The 18,581-nt window shown below is 47.5% G+C and overlaps 1 protein-coding gene across 1 annotated transcript in view; it reads left to right on the top strand.

Moving 5' to 3' along the window:
• Positions 1–15,873, top strand: part of CLSTN1 (calsyntenin 1) — a 35,116-nt gene extending 19,243 nt beyond the window's left edge. The window contains 10 exon segments of the mRNA XM_042781182.1: positions 5,896–6,058; positions 9,105–9,161; positions 10,482–10,639; positions 11,251–11,399; positions 11,659–11,885; positions 12,486–12,656; positions 12,965–13,110; positions 14,216–14,351; positions 14,808–14,992; positions 15,673–15,873. Of these exon segments, the coding sequence (XP_042637116.1) occupies positions 5,896–6,058; positions 9,105–9,161; positions 10,482–10,639; positions 11,251–11,399; positions 11,659–11,885; positions 12,486–12,656; positions 12,965–13,110; positions 14,216–14,351; positions 14,808–14,992; positions 15,673–15,873 (1,593 nt within the window).
• Positions 15,874–18,581: the final 2,708 nt, after the last annotated feature.

The following is an 18,581-nucleotide window of genomic DNA, read 5'->3' as shown; positions in this document are numbered from 1 at the left end:
TCCATTCCTCAGTTGTTGGACATCTAGGTTGTTTCCAAGTTTTGGCTATTGTAAATAGTGCTGCGATGAACATCGGCGTGCATATATCTGTTCTTGATGCTTTTGACTTCTGGTGTTGGTGGAGAATGCTGAAAGTACCATGGACTGCAAAAAAACTTAACAGGTTTGTCCTGGAGGAAGTGCAGCTGGAATGCTCCTTGGAAGTGAGAATGGCCAGATTTCGTCTCACCTCCTTTGGTCATGTTGTAAGAAGGGACCATTCTCTGGAGAAGGATGTGCATGCTTGGTAAAATGGAGGGTTGAGGAAAGAGGAGAAGGCCTCAATAAGATGGATTGACATGGTGACTGCAGCGATGGGCTCGGATATAGTGGGGATTGTGAGGCTGGTGCAGGACTGGGTAGTGTTTTGTTCCATTGTACATAAGGTCGCTATGAGTCAGCGACGACTTGACGACACATAACAAGAGCAATTGTTTTCTGACACAAAATGTTGCTTTTAAAATCTGACAATAGCATGGGTTTCTTTCCCTTATAAGAGAGTTGGCCCATTTGTTTGGAAGCCCAAAAGATTTTTCTTTAGAGTCAATTAATTTTATGAATGTCTTGGTTGTTCTCAGTTGATTTTCCCAGATGCACTGCATGTTCCTTTGGTATGTAGCTTCAAACATTATGTTATTTCAGGAAAGTTTGTATTATTAATATTATTGTTAAAGTTTTTAGTATTCTATTCTGTTGGTTTGGTTTTCTTCTTGGGGGACTCCTTTCATCCTCTGTTTGATGCTCCTGACTTGTTTTCTTTATCCGTTATTTTCTATTTAATTCTTTCCTGTGTTCTATCACCTCGTGTATGATTTGCTCTGTTTATGAGCTATGTTCTTTTATACTTTGTGTCATTTTCTCAATGTCTTTGAGCGTATTTTGAATTACTAGATTGTAGTTTTCCATTCTTTTGTAGGCATGTCTTTCAGGCATGCTTCCTTCCATTGCCTTCAGGGATATTATTTTCCTTAGTTCTTTTTTTTTGTAATAAAAAGTTTATATGGTATGTAATTGTGATCCTTCTCTCTCCCCCACCCTTCCCATTTGTGCATTAATTTTCCTTATACTTTTCAAAGAGAGGTGGTCAGGATAGCTTCTCTACCTTTCTGGCTCTTCAACTCCCCCTTCTGTTGTTTTCATGAAATGTAAAAAAATATGGCTTCCCATTCTCTAATACTTTTTTTAAAAAAAAATTTTATTGTGATTTGGGTGAACATTTACAGAGGAAATTCATTTTCCATGAAGCAGTTCATACACATTTGTTTCATGACCTTGACTGCAATTCTCCACAATGTAACAGCTCTCTTCCCACTTCCTCCCTTTAATTACTTCTTCCCTGTGTCCTTTCCTCCCATGCACTCCTGTTTCCCCGAGCTGTCTCCTTGTGCAAATACTGCCATTCTGTTCCCCCACGATTGATCGCTCCATGGAGTGTATTGACCTGATATAAATGTTTATCCCATATGCCTATCCATTGTTTGTCTGGAAGCCACAGGAATGAGTTCAGTTCCAGACCTGAAGGATAGCTAGGGCCCGTAGTCTCAGGGGTCTCACCAGCCTCTATCAGACAAACAAACGTGGTCTTTTTTTTTTTTTAATGATTTTGAGTTTTGTTCCATATTGTTCTCCCACTCTATCTAGGATCTACTACACTGATTGCCCTCTGAGCGGTAGCCAGGCACCATCTAGTTCTTCTGGTCTCATGGTCATATAGGCTGAGGATCACATGGTCTGCTAGTCCCTTGGACTAATTGTTTCCATGCATCTTTGGTTTTCTTTATCCTTCTTTGTTCTGGAGGAAGAGAGACCCATCGTCGTATCTAGATAGCCGCTTGCAAACTTTTAAGACCCCAGTCACTGCTCACCAAAGTAGGATGTAGAACAATGTTTTTGTGTAGTATGTTGTGCGAGTTGAGCTTGATGTCCCCTGCGACCATGGTCCCAAGTGTGCTGGTCCAGCTAGTCGTTCCCTCAGGGTAGCTGGCTGTGATCAAGAAGCCCCCACAACCCCTTCCTCAAATAGTTCTTGAGTTGGCTGGTCTCCTCTCTCTGGATCTTTTCTTTGTCCCTAGTACCCATGTCCTGCTCTGTTTGATACTGTTTTTAGCATGTTCTCTTCTTTGGGCCTTTGTCTTAGAGATGAGCTCTAAGATCTAGAGATGGCTTAATAGCTTTGAGGGTTCACAGGATCCAGCCTGCTTCAGTTCCTTTAAACTTCATTGTAATCCCTTTGTGGTGGTGGTGGGGTTGGGGGCATCAAAGCAATTTCACCTCATAGCAACCCCATGTGACAGAGTAGAACTATCCCACAGGGTTTTCTAGGTTGCAGTCTTTATGGAAACAGATCACTAAGCCTTTCTCCCATGGAGTTGAACCCCTGGTGGGTTGAAACTGCCACTTTTGGTGAGTAGCCAAGTGCTTAATGATTGTACCACCAGGGGTCCTTAGTAAAAACAAACAAACAAACACCCAAACTCGTTGCTAGGGAGTTGATTCCGACTCATAGCAACCCTATGGGACAGAGTAGAACTACCCCCTTAGAGTTTCCAAGGCTGTAATCTTTAAGGAAGCAGACTGTCAAATCATTCTCCCTTGGAGTAGCTGGTGGTCTCCAACCACTGACCTTTCAGTTAGCAGCTGAGCCCTTACCCACTGCCCCACCAGGGCCCCTCTGGCTCCTTAGTACCCGCCTGTAAATCAGAGTGGGCAGATTCCATCGAGCTCCAGCTGCTGCCTCACATTGGTCTGGCATTTTCCAGTGAGCGCTTGTTGGCCCTTTGGGGTTCTCTTCTCAGATCCATTAGAAGCCTTCTTGCTTTTCTCCACCTTCTCCCCCACAGGTGCTAACACACACAGGCCTTGTAGCTCTCATGGTCTGTCACCACCCACTCATTTCAGAGTTCATGAAGTTGGTTACCTTGTCATCAGTCTTGTAGATATCTGTGGGTATTGGTTTTGCTATCCTAATCATCCTATTTTAGAGAAACTAGAAAACTATACTGGTGGCATAGTGCCTAAGGCACTTGACTGCTAACCAGAAGCCTGTCTATTCAAACCCACCAGCCACTCCTCGGAAGGAAGACTGGGCAATCTGCTTCCATAGAGATGTTGTTGTTGTTGTTGTTGTTGTTATGTGCCATTGAGTCGGATCCAACTCATAGCGACCCCTCCTTGGGTTTCCAAGGCAGTATCACTGTGGAAGTAGATTGCCCAATCTTCCTTCTGAGGAGTGGCTGGTAGGTTTGAACCGCCAGCCTTCTGCTTAGCAGTCAAGTGCCTTAGGCACTATGCTACCAGAGCTCCTTCCTCAGAAACCCAAGGAAGAGTCACTGTGAGTCAGAATCCAGTCTATGGCAGTGAGTTTCGTTTTTTTGGTTTTATACCGATTCTTTGCTGTCTTTTCAGAATATGCTTTTGGATTTTGACCAAATGCTACTGGTATTTAAATACATTATTCTACTAGTCTCGTAGAAACCCACAATCTTTGAAAACTAGTTGTGTAATATATTTTGTTTCTGAAAAAGCTTACAACATAGAGCTTGTTTTAAGTAGAAAGTTAAGCTGAAATTGAGTTTTATGTATCTTTTAAGTGAATTTGTGTGTCATTTCTTTATTTAGGAATATTTTAGTAGTATGGGGATTATTTGAATTTTTTAGAGATTTGAATTTTTTCTCTGATACACTCATCAGGGACAGCTGCTGTTCTTTTGGGGATGTTCATTTGATAATTTCTTCATTTGATACACGTGGTCTGTGTCAGCTCTACATTTCTCATTGGTTTATTTTTTGGAATTTAAATAGAAACAGGGCAAGAAATATATATATATATATATATATATATATTTCAAATACTTTTATTTAATAAAACAGAGAAAGAGCTGGGGTGGGAGGATAGTGTCTTGCAAAGCTCCCTGTACAGAAAGTAGCATTTAGATGGCTGGTAGCAAAAGGAAAGAGAAGGTGGGGAATCAATTTTCTCTTCATAGATTTCTCCATCAGATTTAAGTCTGGTTCAGAGGTCAAAGTGGATATGTCCTGTATTGGGCATTCCAAGAATACAATTAAAAGATGACATAACTAGGAGAACCTATGGCAGACTTACAAATCTAGATTCTAGTCCTTAGAATATTCTGTCTTTGGGAAAGCTCTCGTTGCCTTGTGGAAATTTTAACTGGTGTGCAAGCCCAGTTCAGAGAACTATGTATAAGGATATGCTAAGGATCCTGAGATATGGGCTATGTCTAGCCACATAATTGGAATTTCAGGCCATAGAAAAGACACTTGACCTGACTTCTGGGACTAAGACTGCAGCCACAGTCTTCCATAGGCAAAATCATGAAATATATTTTAAATAATATATTACTTTAGAAATATATTTCAAGGAATTATATCACACGCTCTTTTTCTGCCTCTCTGTTCTTGAGCGTCTGCCTCTTCGTCTAATGCCAAAAATCGGGAGATGCCAGAGTTGAAAGGGGCCTTAGAGACTGCAGCCCAATCTCCTCATTTAACAGCTTGCGAATATTACTGAGATGCTCATTCGTGATGGGACAGTAACTCTGCTTACTTTGGCATGCCATGTGAGCTGAATGTTCATATTCACTTAGAACTTCAACTTTGAAAAAAAAAAATAATAAAAAAAGATTCATGTATGACAGTGTGTTTATCCTGAGATCTGAGGGGCTTTTAATTTTGATCCAGAAGAGGAATGGCCAGTTGGCCAGCCAAGCCAGGTTATTAGTGGATGGGTTTCCAGCCTGCTGATCAGACAATTTGCTGTCATGCTATTGGCAGAAGAGAATTGGGCAGCTCCCTTTCAGGGGCTCCCATAATATGACGGGTGAAACTCAGTCTGAAATGTCCTGGAGGTGGTAGTGTGGCCTCGGCCCTTTTTGATGACATGTGTTGGCACAGTAGTTTGTTGTTACATTTTTTTTAAGTGGTTTTTTTTTTTTTTTTTTTTGTTAACTTTATATTGTGATTTGGATGAAAGTTTACAGAGCACATTCATTTTCCATTCAACAGTTCATACATATTCTTTTGTGTGACGTAGACTGCAATACCCATAACGTAACAGCTCTCTTCCCACTTCCTGTGTCCTTCTGTCCTATGCATTCCTGCCTTCTGAGCTTTCTTCCTACACACATGCTGCTCTTCTGCTCTCCCCTGGTTGCTTGTTCTAAGGAGTGTACCTCCTTGGTGTAACAGTTCACCTCATAGGCCTGTCTATTGTCTGGTTGAAGGTTAAGCCATAGGAGTGAGTTCAATTCCAGGCCTGAAGGGTGACTAGGGGCCATAGTCTCGGAGGTTTCACCAGTCTCTATCAGACCAATAGGCCTGGTCTTCTATATGATGTTGAGTTTTGTTCCATATTTTCCTCCCAACCTATCCAGGGTATCCAATTTTGATCCCTTTCTGAGTGGTTGACAGTAGTAGCTGGGTACTATCTAGTTCTTCTGGTCTCAGGGTCATGTAGGCTGATGTTCACATGGTCAACTAGTCCCTTGGACTAATTGTTTCCATGTGTCTTTGTTTTCTTCACTCTTCTTTGCTCTGGATGAGGAGAGACCAATAGTTACATCTTAGATAGCCATTGGCAAGCATTTAAAACCCCAATTGCTACTCACAAAAGTAGGATATAAAACAATGTTTTTGTGTACTATGTTATGCCATTTGAACTTGATGTCTCCCATGACCATGGACATTTTTGAAGTTTTCAATCCTTTCAAGAAAATAGATGTCTATTATGGGTGACTTGTTTTCCGTGTCCAGCTCTGCTTGTTTCATTGTTGTGTCTCTGGGCAAGAAGGAAGCTTGACCTTTCACACTCCTGACCGGTCCCTTTGCCTCTCATAGGTCTGCGATGAGGAATGGCACCACTATGTCCTCAATGTGGAATTCCCAAGTGTAACTCTCTACTTGGATGGGGTTCCTCATGAGCCCTTCTCTGTGACGGAGGATTACCCACTTCATCCATCAAAGATAGACACTCAGCTTGTGGTTGGAGCTTGTTGGCAAGGTAACATCAACAACTCCCCCTCCCCCAATATCATGAACTAAATCATACCTTTTTACAGTGAAAACCCTGTTGCTAGGGCCTCACGTCCTTAACCCTCTTTTCCTTTGTCTCTTCATTCTTTATCCCATGCATAGCTTTTCTGGGGCACCACTGGTGCCATGTTCTAGTGTAGCTCTATTGATGGGCTCTCAGAAATGTGTGCCTAGGAGTGAAATACACCCACATCTGTCCTGGGAACCTGGGAAGGGAGCATTGCACAGAGGGAGAGTGTAATTGGGGAGCTGTTTTCAAATTAATCTGTTTATTAGAAAATTTACAAGGCAAAAAGGCAATAATCAAAAGACATTCTGTAAGGGGCACAAAACTCTACCTAAGCTTTGGACATGGAGGATATCTCCAGAGTACTTAGAGCTTGTTAGCCTGATGGGACCCCCAAGAAGGAGCTGTTGGCCTTCTGTCAGTGCTAATATGTTTTGAGATGATTCCATGGAAACTAGAATGATCTTAAGTGGCACAATCTTAAGTGTGGTTTGTTGTAACTTGAATAAGTTGTAAATTGGGGGCAACCTGCGCGTGCTGCTTTATTAACAAATGAAGAACCAGGTTTGGCAGCAGGTCTGTAACTACCAAACTGTGAAAGTACTGAGGAGCAAAAATGATGTTTTTTGTGACATCTGTAGCAACCAGAGTATGATGTGAAGATATCTCTGGTTTCTATTGGTGTCCAAGTTGCAGTTGCTGCTAGTACTACTGCAGTTTGTTGCCTACATTATAACCAAAGGAAATGCTAAATTTCAGAAGTTAGTGAAAATAACCGTGTGATTTTCCCCATCTAAATCCACGGACTCCTCAGCCTCTCCACCAGTTCACAGTCCCACTCCAGCCCCCTCTTGGACTCTGTAGACTCTGTCCTGTGCCTTGAGTCATGATACGAACTTGCTGACAGGCATTATGAATATTTCTCTTCTCCCTGTGGGAGCAGTCTACCTTGAGTTAGGTTAGGAATTTATGAAGGCGCTTAATTTCTAAGGCAGATTTGCTTGTGTTGGGAGAATTTGAATTTCATAATTTTCCTGAGGATTCTCTCTCATGAAAAGGAAAATGGCTGTGTGGTAGAGTGGATCTCTTCAGCAGGTTCCCAGAATGAAAGCTGGTGACAGGTTCTTAGCTGATCCTCTTAAAATTTCAATGCAAATTTGTTTCCCAAATTAAATAGTAATCTCTGCATAATTTAAAAAAGAATAAAAAGTAAGCCTAAAAATTATTTTTATATTCTAGGTGCTTCATTGCTTTGGTTAAAATAAACCACCTCGCCTTTCTTGATTTCTGTTCCTGTCACGATCGGCTTTTTGACTTTCTTTTACTTTTCCTACCTCAGCCCTTTTGATATCCTCCCCAGAGAAATCTGCCTGAATTCCCAAACCAACCAAACAAAATTCTTTAAAAAGTAGTTAACAGGGATGAGAGCTTTCTTGCTCTAAGTGGAAACCACTTTGTTGCTGAGCCGTCATGGTATGCCTATGCTAAAGGCGGCAGCTTTGTTCCTGTCAGACTGCAGCGTCATTTCTAGAGGGGTATTAGAGAGGAACATGCTGGGCGTGGAGGCGGGCAGCGAGCTGTGTGCTCCAGGCGCCCTGGGCACACCCTGGTCTCACCTGAGGTGTGTCCTGTCACTGCTGCAGCCCAGTGGGTCCGGTGGGGGCAGCCTGAGTCGTGGGCCATGAGTGGAGAAGGACTTCTCCTAAATCATGATCCAGAAAATGAAGCTCCGTCCTCAGCCATTGGGAGATCGGCTCTCCAATATGGCACTGGACTTGGAAAGCAGACCGGAGCTATAGCTGGTTAGACGCCCCTCCAGGTGAGTTCCTTAACCTCTGGGACTCCTTCCCTCTTCAAGAAAGTGGTTAAAAATCTCCTTTTCTCTGTCACTCAGAGGTTGACATGTAGACAGATGTGAACTCAATTTGCACTTCAAACAGTACACATTGTGGCCTGTTTAGCATACACCAGGCTTTGGGCGCCAACATGAAGCACCCGACACTATCTGCACCAAGTGTCCCCCCTGCTGTGGATCCAGGGTTTGGTGTTGGCTCTCACAGTCCACAGCGGCAGTGGTCAGCCTCCTTGGAATAGCATACTCAGTAGCACAGATCGTAAGATCAGTGAGTTTAGTTCATGCACTCTTATGTGAGTTTGAATCTAACACAGTGAGTCAAGAATGAACAATGAAAGTTAACTCACGCAGGGCTGTAGCTCTCAGCAAATAATTGACACCTACCCAGTAGTGTTTTCTTAAGCTTCATTAATTTTACAGTATTTAGGACAGAGAAGAAAGGGTCAAATTCCATCTTGGCCTGCTCTCCTGCCCTGGCCTTAGGGTGAGCTGACAAAGAAACCACTACACAAAGCCCCTCAATACCTTATGGGTGAAAGACAAAGGGACCTGGGGCTTACAAACCATAGGGGTCTACATGCTGGGGCAAATAGGAAAAGGGGAAAGGGAGGAACAGGAAAGCAACCCCTGATGCCACCCGGGCTCAAAGCATGTGATGGCCCTGTGGTCATTTTCCCCAGCTTTGATGGCATCAAAGGGAGAACACTCCCTCCCCTTCTGGGATCTGAGATTAACTCTTGCCAGCAGGCAGTAATATAGTTAATCATATACCTTACCACTAAGGGCACTGGGGACTGGGGGTACCTGCTTTCCTCAGGGCACAGTCTTCCAGCACTGTTTCAGTGTAAGGGTCTTGTAGACGGTGGGAGAGGAAACTGCTTTCTGCTGCTTCTGCACCTGTGTTTTGCCAAGGAGGATGTGGGAAGATGAAATCAAAGAAAACAGATGCATGTTGGGCTGGGAAATACTGCTCTGGGAAAGGGGATGTGTGCTAACTTACGTCTGGGTGGAGTCTGCCCTGAAGAGGGACGGGGGGTGGGCGGCGTGTTTCTCTGTTTTGTATTTGGTAGCTTCTGCCCCAGTTTTCCCGTCCAGTGTGAAGACCCTAACCTCTTGGTGCTTTTCTATTGTCTCTGTCTTGCTTTTCTACAGAGTATTCAGGACTTGAGAATGACAATGAGACTGAGCCTGTGGCGGGGACCCCTGCAGGTTGCTGAACTCCTTTCCCTACAGTTCACTCTTAGGTTTCCTTTAAAGAGACATTGATTCATTCCACACTGCGCATGAAACGCCCAGGTTGCATTTTGACCCCCAACACCATTTGAGCTACTGCCTTGTGCTTCCCATGGCCCCATGGAATCCCCTCAGCCCATTGGGATCCCAGCTCAAGTGGGGGCACATGGCTCACTAATGCACTGCACTAATGGGTTCCCCCTCATCAAGTTTGACCCTGATCCCACTGCATGAGGCTCCCCACTCACATCTCACAAGGCAGGTTGGGGGGCCACTTCATGGTTCTCATGGGGCTGAACCATGAGACAGGAAAGGCTTATTTCTAGATAGTCTATCTTGATTGACGTTGATTTTAAATCTACATTTCTTAGAAACCTTGACCCCTAGGGATGATATCAGGTCTGAGGTCCTTATCAGGACGTGGGGCCTGCTGGGAGTTTGTCTGTTCTTCTCCATCAGCTTAAGAACAAGGTTTAGTTTCACCTGTTTTGAGCTCTTTGACATAGTTTGCCAAGGCCCGTTTTCTGGGTTTTGGTTCTCTTTGGAACATCTCCACTCCCCAGTTACCCTCAGTGGTAGGAGACAGGAACGATGCAATCCCGCAAAGATGGTCTGCAAGGCCTTGATGCCAGGGATGTTGGGTTCCGAAGAGCAGCGGACAGTTGAAGCAGCACTTCTGGTAGCATAGTGCCTGAGGCACTTGACTGCTAACCAGAAGGCTGGCAGTTCAAACCCACCAGCCACTCCTCGGAAGGAAGGTTGGGCAATCTACTTCCGTAGTGATCCACCTCGGAAACCCAAGGAGGGGTCACTATGAGTTGGGTCCAACTCGACGGCACGTAACAACAACATCACTGTTTAGGATCATCCCCAAATTGGTGCACATCCCCTAGGTCTGCTCAGCTAGGAACAGCAGTGATGCAGCTGACTGGGAAGGCAGGGAGTGGATGCTGAGACTGATAGTGGTAGGAAGTGTCCCTTCTGTACCAGGTGAGGGAGCTGGTACAGCCTGTCCTTGCCAGGGGGTGGCCAGATACAAGGGGACACTCATGGGACCTCTTGGCTTCCAGGTGTAGGTGAGGGAACCCCCAACTCCTTTTTTTTCCAGGCCATATGCATGATCATCAACAATTTAATTTCTTCATTGTTCTTCATGTAGACTGCAAGGCTAACAGGGTTTGGTATGAACTAACCTGCATGTCCATACATCAACTTGCCACCACTGGTAACAATGCATTAAAATATGAAGCCCCTTGACTATTTCTATAACTTCTGGCATTTTTCCCTGTCCCGAAGGTGGTGACCTGCACATGACCCAGTTTTTCCGAGGTAATCTGGCTGGCCTGACAATCCGATCTGGGAAACTCGCAGATAAGAAGGTCATCGATTGTCTCTATACCTGCAAAGAGGGGCTAGACCTGCAGGTCTCCGAAGACAGCGGCAAAGGAGTGAAGGTAACACCAACCAGAGAGTCAATTGGCATTTGCCCACCCAGCATTAATGCACTTCTTAGACCACAAGTTATGGACGCTGTCAGAACAAGGAAGTAACCCATGGCTGTGCATTTGCACTTTAGTGGTCGTTCTTGTGGTTAATTGCTATTGAGTCAGCTCCAGGTCACGCCGACCCTCGTGTAACAGGACGAAATGTTGCTGGATCTGCGGCAGCATCGTGTTCGCCGTGTTTGAGTCCACTGCGGTGGCTGCTGTGTCACTTCACCCCACTAAGGGTTCCCTCGTTTTCGCCAACCATTGCTTTACCATCAGTGATGTCCTTTTCTAGTGCTGGGTCTTTTCTGGTGACGTGTTCAAAGTAAGTAAGGTGAAGTTTTGTCATCCTCACTTCAAAGGAGCATTCTGGTTATATATCTTTTCTTCCAAACATTAGATATGACCATCATATAAAAGATTCCATTTCATTCACTGGAATTCGATAAGCTTTTCTTTTTCAAGTTACTAAGTCAAACTGACCCCAAGCTAATCCTCTTTGCCAGAGTATTCATGGCTGTCAGCTTCCTGCAAATGGAACCTCACTCCTCTCCTCTCTCCACTTGGTGTGATTTCAGGTCCAAGCCAACCCCAACCAGTCTGTATTGACCTTGGAGGGAGAGGATCTTGGGGAGTTGGATAAGGCTATGCAGCATATTTCCTACCTGAACTTGCGCCAGTTCCCCACTCCTGGAATCCGGAGACTCAAAATCACCAGCACTGTCAAGTATGTTCAAATTTCTAACAGTAAACTTGTCATAGTGCAGTGACACCTGAGAAGAAAACATGTATAATTTACATTTTCAAGACAACCTAACCTACTTTCTATAAGAAGGTAGACTGTCCCTTATTACCACAGAATCTGAGCGAGAGAGTTGAATACTGTGTAAGTGGGTGGATGGCCTAAGGTTCCCACTCTTTTTTGTCTCCTGAAACTGGCTCTCAGAGCCCTGACCATCTCCTTTCTCTCTGTTTGTTTCTGGCAGGTGTTTCAATGAGGCCCCCTGTATCACTATCCCCCCAGTGGATGGCTATGTGATGGTTTTGCAGCCGGAGGAGCCCAAGATCAGCCTGAGTGGTGTCCACCATTTTGCTCGGGCAGCTTCCGAATTTGAAAGCTCAGAGGGGGTATTTCTCTTCCCTGAGCTTCGAATCATCAGCACCATCACAAGAGAAGTGGAGCCCGAACGGGACGGTGATGAGGACCCTACAGGTAACAGCCCTCTGCATGAGACTGGCTCCCTCTTCCTCCCCTTGACTGGAGACTGCACAGTGGAAACCCCATTGGTGCCACGTACTTCCTGGGTTCCTCTTCTCAGTGGGATTTGAGGGGATTTTAACGTTTACCTTGCTATTCTTGGGCCTGTTTCTGACCCATGGGCTGGAGCTCAGTGTGGATCCTTCCTCATTTCCTGGCTGCATGTCAGGGTTTGAGATTTAGCTTGAGGAGGTTGGAGAAGCGAGATGGTTTCAGGGGGCTGTGGAGTTGCTCATCCCTCCTGCCCCCTGGTGGTGTACGTGCTCAGCTCAGCCAGCCCCAGCAGGCACAGGTGCCTTCCATGCTGGTGGCCCATCCTCCTAGATGCATAAAGTGTCCCCCACTACTACTGGTTCTCCAAAGTGGCTCTACCCTACCTCCCTCACTAGTTTTTCTCAGAGTTTTGTGAATCTGAGGACAAGCCAGTGTGACTAGCCATGCAAGGTTGTGTGACAGTCTGACAGGTGTGACCAGCCATGCAAGGTTGTGTGACAGTCTGACAGGTGTGACTAGCCATGCTGGACTGCAGTCTGCTCTCTCTGGCCATTTTTGCAGTTCAAGAGTCCCTGGTATCTGAAGAAATTGTGCATGACCTGGACACCTGTGAGGTCACCGTAGAGGGAGATGAGCTGAACCAAGAGCAGGAAAGCCTGGAAGTGGACATGACGCGCCTGCAGCAGAAGGGCATTGAGATGAGCAGCTCTGACCTGGGCGTGGTTTTCACAGGTGAGGAGGGTGCTGCTCCCAGGTGTGTTCTGGAGGAGATGGGGTGAACATTGGCTGTGCACCAGCACCCATCCTCCTGTAGTGGGCAGTGGGGATGTGACCGTACAGAAGGGTACGCTTCAGGCACATGACGGCTCGCCCCCTTCTGGAGGGAAAAATGCCCAGGACAGCTTGCACTCTTGCCTGCAATCAGGTTGAAATGTATGACCCTCGCCTTAGCAGTCCAAGTGCCTGACTGTAGAGTCCCTTTGTCCACACCTGTGTTCCTGCCTGAGAACCCACAGGCAGCCTCTGTCTTCCCCCTGCAGGTGTGGACACCATGGCCAGCTACGAGGAGGCACTGCGTCTGCTGCGCTACCGCAACTGGCACACCAGGTCCTTGCTCGACCGTAAGTTCAAGCTCGTCTGCTCGGAGCTGAATGGCCGCTATGTCAGCAACGAATTCAAAGTGGAGGTGAGCTCAGGGCAGACAGAGCGCCTGGCTCTAGGCCTTAATGCTAGCAGATGCTACTTCTTAGAGCCTTTGTGGTATCAGATATTTAAACTTGTCGCAGGGGTGGGTGTCCTCTTCCAGCCTTGGGGTGCTGCAGTTTAGGTGACAGGTTATACAGGGCAGACTGGGGTTCATTACAGTGCATGCTCTCAGCTGCCTCAGGGGGCCTTTGGCGGGAGGTGGGGAAGGGCAGGTGGCGGATTAGTGCCTAGGGAGTAGAGATAGGGCTATGGAGTGTTCACATGAGGGAGACACGGTGAAGCTGTGTTAGAATGCCCAGGGAGCCAGGCTCTTTGGGGATCTATCAGATCACTGGCCTTGTTCTGAGTAAAGTTGGTCCTTGGTGAAAGGTCGTTTCCAGGGTGCTGGCATGGGGACCAGCAACAGTAGCCATATATTTGATGAGGATAGTGGTGACTCAGGCCTCAGTGGCCACAGGACCACTCATGTTGTTCTGAAACAAGTGACTACTTAAGTCATTCAGGGCCCTGTGATTAGGAGGAGCTATCCAGAGTGACCCCAGGAACAGAACATCCCAGCCTGGAGAAGTGGACCCAGAGGGACCTGAGCAGCGGCTCATCCCCACAGGGGCCTGAAAGGCCACAGACGCTAACCCCACAGTGCTGAGGAATCAACGAGCTTTTGTTTGACCAAAGGATACCTGATTTGAAAGGAAATAAGTGGTTATGTTTTGTGCTTTCTGCCTCCCAGCTGTAGGTTTTGGGACAAGGAGGTGGTGATCTGTGTCAGGGCTTCTTGAACTCCCTGTGGCAAAGGTCCAGGGCTTGCTCTTTCCCCCGACCTGTTGTGGACGGATCCTTTTGTACAATAAGAATGAGTTAGTAGAAAAGCAGTGTGTGTCTGGGATGCGGTGGCAGCATCAACTCATCACAGAAGTTTCCAGATGCTTTCTCTCGATCCCTGTCCTTCTCTCCTCACAGACAGTGCCACAGTTTGCAGATCAGCCCTGGTCCAAGGGCCACACTTGGAGCGGCACTGGTCTGCGTCAACTTCTGATTCCCTTTTTATCCCTTGGCCAGTAATCCTCTGTCTCTTTCTGCTGCAGGTGAATGTAATCCACACGGCCAACCCCGTGGAGCATGCCAACCACATGGCCGCACAGCCACAGTTTGTGCATCCCGAGCACCACTCCTTTGTCGACCTGTCGGGACACAACCTGGCCAGTCCCCATCCTTTTGCAGGTAGGGTGTGGGAAGGGCAGCTCCACGGACATGCTCGTGCCCTGTGAAGCCCGAGTCTCCTCAGAGTACATGCCTTCCTCCCTCTGCCTTCCCCTTCCCCTGCTCCACAGCGGGGGAGGGCAGGAAGGCCTCTGACGGAAGCATACCACTGTCCCCAAAGCCACCCCCTGGTGGTGAGTCTGCTGTCAACAGTGCATGTCACATGTAAGAAAACAAAGCCCTTGCAGAAGGCACATTGAGATATCTGAGGTCACAGAGCAGATTGACAGACCCAGGTTTGAAACCCGGGCCAAGCTTTTCCTAAGGTTTTTTTCCCATCCCTTAGGGATCACCCTGAACATTCTGACAGCCCATTTTGACCTTGTGTAGCCCAGGAGGCGTCAGGCACAGTGAGCCTCCGGGTTAGATGGCAGGATGGGCTCTGACTTCATCCCCCCTACCCCCACCCTGCTGCAGTCGTGCCCAGCACTGCGACCGTGGTGATTGTCGTGTGCGTCAGCTTCTTGGTGTTCATGATCATCCTGGGAGTGTTTCGGATCCGGGCCGCTCACCAGCGCACCATGCGGGACCAGGATGCGGGGAAGGAGAACGAGATGGACTGGGATGACTCTGCCTTGACCATCACCGTAAACCCCATGGAGGTAGGCACGGACAGGTGGCATGGTGATGGGCAACAGCTTCAGGCCAGCCCAGAGTCAGGCTGACTGCAGACAGACACACAGTATCAGCCCTTCCGCCCTCCACTGTGTTTACGTCCTTAGCTCAGGTAACCCTGGCAGCAGCTCTGTGAGGTAGCCACCCTCATCTTTCTGACGGGTAAACTCAGGCTTCTTGTTGTTGTTGTTTGCTGTGGAGTCGACTCTGACTCACAGTGACTCTGTAGGACAGAGTGGAACTGCCTTACAGAGTTTCCAAGGCTGTAATCTTCACGGGAGCAGATCACCAGGTCTTTTTCTGTATGGAGCAGCTGATAAGTTCAAACCACTGACCTTTCAGTTAGCAGCCAGTCCGTAACCACTGTGCCACCAGGGCCCCTTAGCTCAGGCTGAGAGATGCTTATCTGAGGTGGTGCTAAGTGGTACATATGGCAGCCTGTGCCCACACCAGGTCCATTCTCACCCACACAGTGCTCTTTCTCTCCTTGTTTGCTCTGCTGGTCTCCACCCATACAAGTTTCTTGGGTGGGAAAACCGAGGCACCCTGGCACAGTTCTTCTGGCGTTGACCCAGATTCTGGTGCCACTTGGGCTCCTTCTAAAGGTTGGGTGATTGGGCACAGGTGGGGGGTCGGGGTTGGACTTACCCCACCATCTCTTTGTTAGACTTACGAGGACCAGCACAGCAGCGAAGAGGAGGAGGAGGAAGAGGAGGAGGAGGAAAGTGAGGAGGGTGAGGAGGATGATGACATCACTAGCGCCGAGTCGGAGAGCAGCGAGGAAGAGGAAGGGGGGCACGGAGACCAGCCGGGCGCCAGCAGGCAGCAGCAGCAACTGGAATGGGACGACTCCACCCTCAGCTACTGACCGTGCGGCTGTGGCGGCAGCAGCTCCTTGGCCATCCTCTTTTCTGCTTCCGAAGACTGCCGCCCCTGACCCTACTCGTCCCAAGGATCCACGATGTACAAAGTCATTCGGCCAGTAGGTCTGCAGACCCTCCCTGGTGCCGGTTGTCCACCCCTGCTTGGTGTGTAGGACTTAGGCTCCCCTCCCTCTGCCTGGACCTTGTCTAAGTTATGTGAGGAGGGTCCCCCATGCCCTCCGCCGTCATCTCGCTCTGTGCAGTGACCCAAAGCACCCGGACACGCACACACGGTGTCCGCAGGCCACTCTTGGCTAGCAAGGACCCAGCTGCTTGTACCTCCAGGAGCCCCACTGACGGACTTGCTGACCAAGGGTAACACTGTTCACGCCTGCCTGGTAACTGGTTTTTTTTTTTTTTTTTTTTTTCCTTCTTTTTTTTTAAAGAAAGTCTTTATTTTTTCCAAACTAGTGCATGTATAAAATGGCAGAATGGGGGCTAATATGTAGATGATTAACTGACTTTTTAATATTTTGTAAATAAATTGAATTCTGTTGTGTCCCTTGTGCTAGTGTAATCAAGGACTGGAATTTAAAATGAAATTCAGATAACTGAGTGCAGTGGAGACCCTCATGGGCTCGCTGCTGACACCGGCCTACCCACCCCACCGAGAACAAGAAGCCGGTTCCACCCCACCCCCAGAGGCTCCCCAGGTCCTGCTCGGTACAGTCCAACCTCAGGTCTCTGCACGAGGGTGGGGCAGCCAGTCGGAAGCACAGGCTCTTGGTCCTGCTCGGCCAGTGAGACTGGATGGGGGGCCCCTCTCCGCGGAGGCTGGACATAGCCACACCTTCTTTGGAATTGTTTCTAATTCGGTGGGTGTGGGTGGGAGGGGCTTGCTGGGATCATTGACCTGTTAGACACTCCTTGTACAGTCACCTGGACTCTTCCTGTGCAGCCTTGTTGTTTATACTTAATAAATGTATTTTTCCCTGCTGGCGAAATGCTGTATAGATGATACAAACGGACAACCGTTGCGCAAACCACGTGGGTACTCGGTCTAGGGACAGCAGCAGGCCTGAGCGAGCCGGACTCAGGACGGCCGAGGAGCAGATGGGCTGCACAGAGCCTCCCCCACTAGCCAAAGCCCCCGTGCTAGATTTTCCCCCAACAGCTGTTGTCCCCTCCACCTCCCCAGGGTGACCCTGCCCTGGGGTGTTGCAGCCACACCCAGTGGCAAGGAGGGAAACGAGAGAACATTCAGGACTAAAAACCCACACAGCCACTTTTTCTTCTTTTTTTTTTTTAATTTAAATGTAAAATTTTAGATTTCTAAAATGGGGCTGGGGGAGGGTAACTTTGAATATTGTCCTGTGGTCATCACTGCTAGTTCCAGGAAAACGGACAGTCACCTTCTGTTCCTGTGTAGCCATCCTCCATACCCACCACTGTAGCTGCTCTGTTTAGACCACTGATAACCCAACACAGAGAGGGGCCACACTCATGTCTGCAGCCGCCACAGGCATCACTCCTGAGATGTGTGTACTGATGCTAGGTCAGAAAGTGTATCTGCTATAATAAAGTTCTGGTTCTAACTCCACTCAGAGTGGCGTTTTGTTTTTATCTTGTTAATTTTTGAATCCTCCATTCCCCTCACTGCTTTTGAGCACAGACAAAAACATAACAAGGCTTTTCATTTCTTTTTAAATCTGCTTTTACCTCTCATTCCAAAGTTTTACAGAGTGCTGGTCATGGCCTTTATCAGTTCCAATGAACTTGCCTTCCCCATACAGAAATAGTAAATGATTTAAAAAAATAGGTAATCTTCTCACCAGGCACACAGACTACACACCCAATCCCAGAATTGCTGTGTATGTGCAAAGGAATGCTGCCCACGCAGACACGCTTCAATAAATAACAACATACATATATATACATATATATACATATATATATATATATATACACACACACACTCGGCCTTTTCATTTCCATACAGGTGATGTGGCGCTAATTAATTTCAGCACGTGCTTTGGAGAAGAGTGGAGTCATTTGGCGACTTCAGATGAACCAGGTGTTCTGAGTGACGCTGAAAGACTGGGGGCAGAGCCCGCTGGGACCAGCCACCTCGTGGAGCAGGGACCATCTGCCCGCCTCTCACCAGACCCACAGTCAGCATCTGCCTTTTTTTCACCAGGCACTGGGCTATTGGGAGGGCAGCGGCCTTGGCTCTGCCGAGCCTCAGAAGGCCTTTGAGAGGTCAGCAGTGGAGCGTGGCCAGTCCCTGTTAGGACCACTTGCGGCTTCTGAAAACCCCGACTCCTGGTCAGGAGGTGTGGCCTGGGAGTTTAAAGCTCTGCAATCCAGGCGGTTGGGAACTTGGCTCTTGCCATTAAGTACCTTCAGAGAAAAAGACTCACCATGCCCCAGATTCCTCACGCTTCTGATACCAATGACCCTCAGCAGGTTTTCAGACTAGAGCTCAGGCCCCACACCTTAAGGAGCATCTGCTGTCTGGGGCAGATCCCAAGTATCGCATGGAATACTCTGGAACCTGCTTTTCCTTCAATTTGGAGCCAGAATGAGCTACAACAAGCTCTTTTTTGGACATTTTTTTAACACATCTTGAGGACCCGCATAATTATACTTTGAGGGAGGTGGGTCCGCTCTCCCGAGCCATGGAGGTTCAGTAAGGAATTTGGCTGCATTTCTT

The sequence above is a fragment of the Orycteropus afer genome, unplaced genomic scaffold (assembly GCF_000298275.1).
Source record: "Orycteropus afer afer isolate SDZICR_OR568_19922 unplaced genomic scaffold, OryAfe1.0 scaffold00094, whole genome shotgun sequence".
Classification (NCBI taxonomy): domain Eukaryota; kingdom Metazoa; phylum Chordata; class Mammalia; order Tubulidentata; family Orycteropodidae; genus Orycteropus; species Orycteropus afer.
The sequence above is the reverse complement of the archived record's forward strand: the minus strand, read 5'-3'. Positions and strand labels throughout refer to the sequence as shown.